General features: G+C 33.1%; 1 protein-coding gene and 1 long non-coding RNA gene across 2 annotated transcripts; one reads left to right on the top strand and one right to left on the bottom strand.

The window, feature by feature from the left end:
* Positions 1 to 5,031: 5,031 nt before the first annotated feature.
* Positions 5,032 to 6,698, bottom strand: LOC114378482. Its single transcript, XR_003659341.1, has 3 exons — positions 6,388 to 6,698; positions 5,807 to 5,879; positions 5,032 to 5,674 (listed from the first exon to the last, which is right to left on the bottom strand). It is a non-coding gene; the product is annotated as an uncharacterized LOC114378482 (long non-coding RNA).
* Positions 6,699 to 8,325: 1,627 nt separating this feature from the next.
* Positions 8,326 to 9,468, top strand: LOC114379661 (RING-H2 finger protein ATL40-like). The gene has a single exon (XM_028338353.1). The coding sequence runs from the start codon at positions 8,444 to 8,446 to the stop codon at positions 9,161 to 9,163; it is 720 nt and encodes a 239-aa protein (XP_028194154.1). The 5' UTR covers positions 8,326 to 8,443; the 3' UTR covers positions 9,164 to 9,468.
* Positions 9,469 to 10,129: the final 661 nt, after the last annotated feature.

Genomic DNA, 10,129 nt, shown 5'->3' with positions numbered 1-10,129 from the left:
TATATCAATTTTGTGACAAGTAATAAAGTACTTAGAAGTGCGAGTGTCGAATCCACATGACTTAGATTGAATCAAATCCAATTTAAAAACAAGAGATAAAGAAATAAAATAATAGATAAAGAAATATAGGAGATAAGATAAAGATTTAAAAGAAAAATAAAAGATTTAAAGATAAGAATAGACGATAAAATATTTAAATTAAATGATGATAAAGATAAAAGAAAATAGAAGATAAATAAAGATAAGATAAAAAAGTAAAAGATAAGAAACAAAAGATAAGATAAAGATAGAATTAGAATGCAACGATATTGGGGCCTAATATGTCAAAATTACTTATAATATAATGTAATTGATTTTCTCTATTTTATGAAATCTGTGTTTCCATCCGCATCTACTGAATTACCCTATCTTTGATTTCTCGCATGAAGGGCCTACTTTATTTATTCTCCCCCCAAATTTCTTTGCAGAGATGAAATAACAAACCACATTAAGATAAGAGATGCAAAAACTCATGTGCAAAATAAATGTCAATCTATTTCTAGCAATAAATTTATTAAGATACCATTCCCCAATTCTTTAAAAAATAACCATTTTTAATGCATTACTCTCTAAATAGTATATGGGTGATCAAACCATAAAGCAGAAAAGCATAGAGAAGAAAAGAATTACATTACAAGAGTTTGACCTCCAGGCTCCCAACAAAAGGGGTTTAGCCTCTCATAGCCATGAGAGGCATGGCTTTACACGTCAGGGGATTAATGAAAGAAGGTGATGGATGACTAATAACAAGAAAAAGGAGAATGACTAAAAAGAGAGGATTTTCCCTAAGGGATAAACCCCGTGTGTGGGTTGTGAGACTGTGTGTCTTTTCCTTCTGCTTTCTCCTCCTTATATGATATTTGCTGCTAGGTCGGCAAGTGTACCGATTCACACAAATAGTATATTAAAACGGTAAAATCGAGTATCGTATCCATAGAGAATTTGTTTCACTCAGAACTGTACATTCAATAAGCAAACATTTGTATAAATTGAAAGCTAGTAAATATCAAGTTGGGTTTTTGTTCTAAAATCTATTTAAATACAAAGTAAATATCTAAAGTTTGAGAAGTAAAAACAGACAAGTAAAAAGCGTCGAGTCGTTCTACTAAATTTTCCTCGATATTGTTATGTATTTTTCTCTATTTAATGTTATCCTAGTGTTCTTATGCTGAGAAATTACCCAAACCAAGATCCTTCTAGTGAATGGGCCTAACTCTCTTTAAACCTTGTCTTTGATCCCTCAACAAACTCAGCCTAAAAGAGTTGCATTAAGTCTACAACATAATATGGACTAGATCGCTGCACTCCATTCCTAGACATACAACTTTCTAGCTTGCTCTACCAAGATCTAAGGCTTTAAAGCACTTTCCAATGCAAAAAATCCTATCTATACATACAAATGGGTGATCAAGCCACAAGCATGTAAAAATAAGCATACATAGAAGCAATGAACACAGAAAAATAACATTAAATAGATAGTGAAAGAATGTTACATCAAGGGTTCAGCAAAACATCCCAACCAAGAGGTTTAACCTTCCATTACAAGAAATGAATGTCCAATACAAGGAAGAATAGAGTTTAAGTGGAAGAAAATGGCTAAGAAGGTTGAGGATGTCTCCTTCAACCTCTAGAACCCTAATCTCACCCCTCTAACCTAAACTCTATTGGTGACTTGAATTTTGTCGCTTCAGCTTCTCCTTTGGCTCTGTTTTTCGACTCCTCCTTTAGTTTCCACCAACTTCAGTGTTTTAAAGGCTACTTGGACATTTTAGCTTCTGAATGCCTGCTTAGCAAGATTGGTTCGCTAAGCGAGAGTAAATGAAATTCGGCTTAGCGAGCTGGGCGTGCTGAGCGCGAGAAGAGACACCCTACTCGCTGGGCAAGCTTGCGGCGCGCTGGGTGAGCACATCTCTGATTGATCCTCTTCTAGGGTTTTCCAGCACGCTAAGCGAGCTGCATGCCTCGCTTAGCGGATATCACTCACTAAGCACATATGCCTCGCTTAGCGAGACATCAGCTATTTGAACCTTCTCTTCTTTTAACCTGAAATTAAAGTGGTTTCAACATTAATTCACAAAATGGGAGTATCTACTATATAAAATCAAACTAAACATGAAAATATGTACAATTCCTACAAAAAGAACCATAAATTGGAAGTAAAGCGCTATTTATGTGCAAATATTCAATACAAAACTTAGTCGTAAATAGCGACTAACATGTAGGCACTAGGTAGCTTACTTTTCACGCTGACTTTGTGCTAAGCACGCCTTTGGGGTTCTTCGTGGACCTTATGCGCGTTAAGCCTGCAGTGTGCGCTTAGCCTGTAATGCGGGCTAAGCCTGCAGTGTGCGCTAAGCCTCCATCGCGCGCTTAACGAGCGTCTGATTCTTTCAACTTTTTCTTTAAGGTTTTTTTCTTTTAGTTTTTACATCAATTTTTCCTCAAAACACTTGAAATCTTCTTCTTTTGAATTCTGCTAATCACAAATAACAAAGATGTTAATTTCTTCATTATTTCATTAAAAACAATAATAAAGTAAAGAAATTGCAATCATTCTTAGCCAAAATTGACTATCAAATTAGCTTATATTTCACAGTTATCAGTTACTTGTCTTTGTTTGGTACCTTTAGCTATGTCCTTTGCTATTTCTTATTGTATTGGAGCTTAAGTCAACATATGGGTTGGTAAGCGAGTTCACTGTTTTGTATTTGTATGCCTTATTTACTTTAGTTGATCAAGTTGATTAGGAGAATTGCATACCTCTGATTTGTACTTGTATTTGTGTGTCTTATCTACATAAATTAGATTTCATAAATCCAATTAAAATTTCATCACATTTGTCATCGATCCTTTGAACTCATGACAATTACAAACATTATAACTAATGAAAAAAGTTACAAATACTAGAAAGCATGAACAACATCAACCAATGATAATATCAAGTCCACAAAACAGGTGAAATGCTGAACTTGATGTCTACAAATCATTAGCTGCGAGTAGTATGAATGTAAGTAATATGAAATCTGAGGAAGTTTGAGTTCATCCATTCAAGCTGATCAATTAGCTGGTCAATGGTCAATATTTTGTATTTGTGTGCCTTATTTACATTAGTAGCACTTTGAAGTAGCTTTATGGTTCTCGTGGCTGATATTGTGCTACTATTATGGTTTAGTGATCCATTAAAACTTGAATCACTATGTAAGTTTGTGTCATATAAAGTGGGTGTTCAAAAATATGTTATCATTGGATATGTTATGGATATAACTCTAGTGATCTTTGATGGTCGAGAAAATATACGTGGTTCATTTGTTCAATGTATAAGGACTTGTTGAGCCAAAAGAAGTTGTTTCCTATGTGATCTTGACTATGTATGTGCATATGTGTTGCAATTGCATAAAATGGTAGCTTTTGTTAATTACTTAGGAGTCTTGTTGGACCAAGCATTTACCACTAGACCAAAAACCATAGTTGATGGTAAAGATACAACTTTATTTCCTTGAAGCTTCGAATGCATTGACCTATTTATGAATTGGCCCTATAAATAGTAAATGGCACAATATACTGAAGTCCACACTTAAGCAAATAGTAAACTCATTATAGATCAGAAGTAGCACAAATAAAAGGAAAATTATGAATTTCAAGATCCTTTGTTTTTGACATGATAATATATACAAAAAAAGTTAGTTATACAAGCTCAGACCTATAGCTCAAACAAACAAACAAACAAAAAAAAAAACAGCATCATCAGTAACCTAAGGTGAGTAACCTTTTGTCTACATTTTTAATTTCAACTTTTAAATTAGAAAATTGTGTCTTTTTATGCCTAGTTGAAGTGATATTTTTACTATAATTATTTGTCTTTCCTATTGTGACATATATTGGTTATTGTGAACAAGGAATAGAGAGGAGTTGCGTTCTTACAAAGCAAGAAAAAAAGTTGATTCTTCTAAATTATTTGTTTATGTTGTTTGTTTTAGATCCTCTAATTTGCAAAATAGTTCTTAAATGATTAAGTATTATCGGTGAAATGACATCAATGTGGATGATGTATGATTTTAGGCCTTGATATGGATTGAAGTACTTTCTTTTCTTACGAACAATAAAATTAATATCAATATTTGAATTTTGTATGAGATTATTGTCCTTAAATTACGTAATTGTTTAATTTCAATACGTTTTTTTTAATAAGAAATTAGATTGAACAAGCAATTACATACCATTCATCTTTAAATTTGTAATATTGTTTAATTCAAGTTTTTTTTGTGTTAATACAAGAATATTGTGTAAGATTCAAAATTGTTTAACATTAAAATTATTTTGATTATTTAATTATTAAATATTAAAAAATTGATTATTAAATATTGTTTACCATTAAATTTATTTTGAATATTTAACTATTTTAAAAATGACTAATATTTATTTTTATTCAATATTGAAATTTTAATTTTTAAATTTATTTAAAAATGAAAATTAAAATTTCATTGAAATTGAATTACTTTATCCAAACAAAGAAATTAAAATACAAGAAATTAAATTGTTTCATCCAAACAAAATATTTACAAAATGAAAGAAATTTAAATGAAGACAATTAAAATGTTATGTATTTGAATTTCTTACAAATTTTTAAATCCTTCATCCAAATATAGGGTAAATATATTTTCAGTGTCTTTGGACCTAATTTTTTTTGTCTCTTAAATTTAAAAGCAATTAATTATTTTCCTCTCCTAATTTGAAAATAATTTACTTTTTGTAATTTGTAGTCATTTTAGTCTCTTAATAAGGACTGGAAGTGAGTTATTTTTAAATTATTAGGAGTTGAAAACAATCACTTTTAAATTAAAAAAGCTAAATTTAAATTTAAGAGATAAAAAATATAATTAAGACATAACGAATAATGTATGTTCACTTGCATGGTTTTCTTCTGTCATTATCAAAGACTTTAATTTCTAACTCTAATAAAACAAAAACTTTAATTTCTTCAAATGCCTCAAATATGGCCGGTATTGGTTATTTGGTATTTGGTGGTGTCCGGAATTTCCGATGCCGTACATACGAAAGCCAAAACGAGTTAGTGCAAAGGTAGTTACGTGCATGCCCTCTATTTGACTTTAAGTCAATAATGTATATTTAAATATTGTTAAATTGAATAATTTGTAAGAAATCAAAGTGGTATATCACCAATATTCTAACGCCCCATATTGTTAAATATTGCAAACTCATTAAATTAACAAAACTGACGGGTTTTGTAATCATAGTATTCATTGAGAAATTCTTTTTGGCATTTGAAAACAGGTTCATCGCCCCATATGAAGAAAAAGATATAAAAAAAAACCTTGTAATCAAGTTATTTTTGCACCAACAAAGGCGATTATACAGAGTAATCTCTTTGGAGGCATAAATACAGTCAAAGTGAGTTTTGTCTCAACAAAAACCTTTCTCATAATTAAAACCAACATGCTTTAAAAATTTAGCTATCTATCACATACGTCGGGGGTTTATCGATCGTAATCAAGTTTTTCTACTACAGAAAGAGAAAAGACCATTAAGCGTAAAGTTCTTATAACAATTAGGCAAAGAAAAAACACGATAATTATAAAGTTACCTTGAGTGCATTCAAGATCCTCAGCACTGAGAGCTGCACACAAAAGCAAACACACTCGAATTTAGACCTAGTTTTTAAATCAAGCAATAATAATTCTCAAGTAAATCTATTCACTCGAATCCATGGTCTGGATATAAAATGTAAAAACAGTGAAAAGCTTTTTACCTTGAGATAAAAGATGCCCAATGATTAAAGCCTCATGATTTTTCATTGAATGAGGATGGTCTGGCACCAAAGTCTGAGGATATAAGAGGAAATAGTTATTAAAATGGAAAAAATGATTAAAAAAAACAAAAATGAAATATAGCAAGCATATATATCAATAAAATTTAGAAATTATTTTCAAGTTGTAGGTAGAAGAACCTAAGAGAAAAAAAACAAATCAAGGACCCATGTTGCTTGAGATAAGTTGAAGATAAAGGGAAATAGTTTCTTCCTCCTGGCGACCCATGTTTTCTCTATCGAAATTTGCCATAAAACTATCCCTAAATAATTTCTTTCACTTCCTTTGGACCCCCAAGTCCTTAATTTGTATTCAATATCACGATTTCAGAAAAAGAGACAATGAAACTTCACAAAAGAATCATATTCATCTTCAATCAAGATTTTAGTAACAGAAAGAATAGGAGAATGTGATAGATGTCGGTTGTCAAAAGCTAAAAATCACATACGAATCAAAATTAAAAAAGAATCCATAACTCCAAACACAAAAAACATCTGGAGCATAAATTAGAGAAAACCCTCACACTACTGTAGATCTCGCAACCTACACGACCTGCTAGAGTGAGCGTTGACGGCGACAGCGGCACGACGGAGAGGCGCTAGTGGAGCCGCCAACGAAACTATGAAGGAAAGAAACACAAACGAAAATGTACCTGTGACACAAAGGAATATCTTAGATCTTAAAAGAGTTTGAGAGCTCTGAGAAGCTAAAAGGGAAAGTGTACTTAAGACGCGAAGCATTGTCGCGGAGAGAGAAGCCGCGAAGTGCACGATGGAGTTCACAGGTGTGAGGGTGCGAGATGGATATATAGGAAAAACTTCTTAGGGATCGAGAGCTTTGGGCGACAAATATTGTCATAAGACTGGGTATCATAAACATTGGCAACATCGGTTCCGATGTTAAAAGGAAAAAACACCATCAATTTTATAAAAAATCATGTTGTTTAAATCATGTTGTTTTAAAATAATTAATCTTAATTGAAACTCAACATAGATTATTTTAAAACTGATGTTAATAATGATATCATAAGTTTTATATTATTATCAGTTTTTATGAGAATTGATGTTAAATGATCCTCTTTAAATTCACATTTTCTAATAATGGGGTGAGAAAAATCAATATAAAAATTCTTGTATTTTTGAACTATTCTTTTATTTCTTATTTAACTAACCACCTTGTTTCAAATATCTTGTTTAAGTGGTTTTCATAAAAGTTTGGATAGGAAGTTTTTTTTTAAAAACAGTTTGGTATGACACTTTTGCATAGTCTCACGAACCAATAATACTTAGTCAATTAGTCTTTTAAAGAGATTTGCAAAAATTGTTTGAAATATGATTAACCTTCTTATGTTTTCCTTTGTCTTATACATTTATAGGGATTTGGATTGAGTATATCATGAACAACAAAAGCAAAATTGTCACAAAGGTCAATTACTTTGTTTTTTTTGTTCGATCTTTGTTATGTCGTTCATCCACATCCTTTATACTTTCAAAAAGCAAAAATTCTAGAATGGTGAACACATAAGATATTCAAGTTGTGAGGACAATTTGTGCTGGATGTGGTGCTTTGAATGTTTCAATGAGTAGCATCAACCATGATTGATCCTACGTTCGTGTCGATCATAAGTCGACGCTAATATACACGACTTAAAGCTAATGCTACTTTGCGTTGGTTATTGGAAGACGATATCAACGCCTCTTTTTTTGAGTCAGTGTCAAGTTTAGCAGTGATTTTGTGGCCGACACAACATAACAACTATTTGTTTATGGAACTAATTAACTTCAAGCTTTAGTGTTGCACAAGTGGCCGATGCAAAGCCGATACAAGTACACATTTAGCATGGGCTTTCATGATTTAAATCGATGCTATAATGTGAAATTCTTATAATGCAAAAACATGATTAAAATATGAATAAGTAGCAGTAACAAAATTATTCCTTCGAATATTAATAAAGTTATTCATGTAAGACTAAAATTTGAGACTACTGATGATTAAATTAGAAGAGCCATATGCCAATTAATCCGTACACTTGGTGATGATTTATTTTATTTATTTCTTACCTTTTAAATCTCGATCATCTAATTAAAAATTATATATCTAGTAACTTATTTTTCACTATACACTGGTGTGCCACATTCTTTTTTTGACTTCCCGTGTATAAACAGAGATATACAATCGTCACAATGGCCTTTTATTCTTATAGTAGTAAAACAATAGTTCTTGCTGTCAAACAAATAACAGTACTTCTCTAAACTCCCATTACCACAATTGTTTTACTTTTACCAGATAAAGATGAGTACTGTCAATGTTCAACAGTCAAAAGCCTTGAAAAAACGGGAGTTTCTTGTTAGTTAAGACCAATGACTTTTAAAGCCACAATGGAGGAAGAAAATATCCATTAGAAAAAGACCGTAGACTTTGCCCATTTTTTCACTCCACACGGAGCCAAAGCCAACAACGACAACAACAAAGTCCTCATAAACCCCATAACCCAAACCAAAACCAAAACCCATCTCCTTCTCCTCCCATTGAACTCCTTCTCTTTCCCTCTCTCTCTCTCTCTCACACACAAAGAGGCCATGGATTACTTCGACCATGATCATGATCATGACCCATTCCACGACCACGACGACTTCAACAGAAGGATACTCATCATGGCCATAGTTTCCTTATCAGTGGTCTTGGTTCTTGTCTTTGCACTTCACCTCTACGCAAGGGTTTTCCTCCGCCGCCAAACTCGCCGCAGAGCCGCCATATACCAACTGAGCCTCAACGTGGCACAAGCACACGCCGAGCCACACAACAACACAGGGCTGAACCCTGCCCTCATCACCACCCTTCCCACCTTCCCCTTCAAACAAAACCAACACCATGATTCTGCTGAGTGTGCCGTGTGCTTGAGCGTTCTAGAAGACGGAGAACACGTGAGGCTTCTTCCCAATTGCAAACACAGCTTCCACGTCAGCTGCATCGACACGTGGCTTTCTTCGCACTCCACGTGTCCCATTTGTCGGACCAAGGCCGGACCGGTCCAGCTCGAACCGGTCCGCCTCGAACCTCAGCCCCGTGAGGGCCCCACTGGCTTGGTTCTTGCTGATGTTGTTGCACCCACGGCTCCTCTATTGTTTGAAAACGTGGAAGGAACCTCGGATGGTGCTAATAATAATGGGTCACCTAAGGTTAGTGGTTCGAATTCGAGGTTGAGTTCGTTCAGAAGGATTCTCAGTAGGGAGAGATCGATGAGGAGGATTCTACCTTCTAGCCATGATGATGTTGAACATGACTTAGAGAGGCAGTGAGAACTGAGAAATTAATTATTGAGGTACCAACACCATGTATCTGGTTTTGATTATTTGTGTGAAGTGTCTCTGATTTTTATTTTATTTTATTTAAATTCCATAGTTTGTTTTGTTCTTTGGTTTTATTTACATAGTGAATGAGTTTCGGTGGGAAGTCAAAAATCAGGATCCTGATAGTTGGGATTCTTGTTGACTTGCTCCTATAAATATAAGGTATTAACTGTTGGAGAAAAGAAGAGTGCAACAGAAAAATGCAAAAAATTCTGTTTCTGATTAATAGAAGTTATACAACACTGATTACTCTCTATTTATAACATTCAGTTTTTGTAAAATAGAAAAATACAAGCTGTTATATTGATACTTCGTATTCAACCCCTTAACTATTTTAATCACTTTCTAACACTCCTTTTGATTCAAAAGTTTTATAAGCAAACTACATTGGGTAACTTTCTCAACTCTTTAAATCTTTCAGCCTTCAATGACTTAATCATTATATCAGCCAATTGAATTTTTGACCTGCAATGCCTTAGTTTAATTCTGCCTTTACTTACTTGATCTTGAGGAAATGAAATTTAGTGTCTATATGCTTGCTTCTTTCATGAGCTATTGGATTCTTGGCCAAATCTATAACTGATTTGCTGTCTATAATTAGTTTAACAGTTTCATCTGAAGATACTTTCAATTCATTAATGAGGGATGAAAGCCAAAGTATTGATTATTTGTGTGAAGTGTCTGTGATTTTTATTTTATTTTTTTTAAATTCCGTAGTTTGTTTGTTCTATGGTTTTATTTACATAGTGAATGAGTTTCGGTGGGAAGTCAAAAATCAGGATCCTGATAGTTGGGATTCTTGTTGACTTGCTCCTATAAATATAAGGTATTAACAACAAGGAGCCAAACCTCTGATTGACGATTTAGCTTTCACACAGAATAAAATACTACATATATTATCACATTTTCGAGATT

Source organism: Glycine soja, chromosome 12 (genome assembly GCF_004193775.1).
Source record: "Glycine soja cultivar W05 chromosome 12, ASM419377v2, whole genome shotgun sequence".
In the NCBI taxonomy this organism is placed as follows: domain Eukaryota; kingdom Viridiplantae; phylum Streptophyta; class Magnoliopsida; order Fabales; family Fabaceae; genus Glycine; species Glycine soja.
Note: the sequence above shows the minus strand (reverse complement) of the source record. Positions and strands in the feature narration are given on the sequence as shown.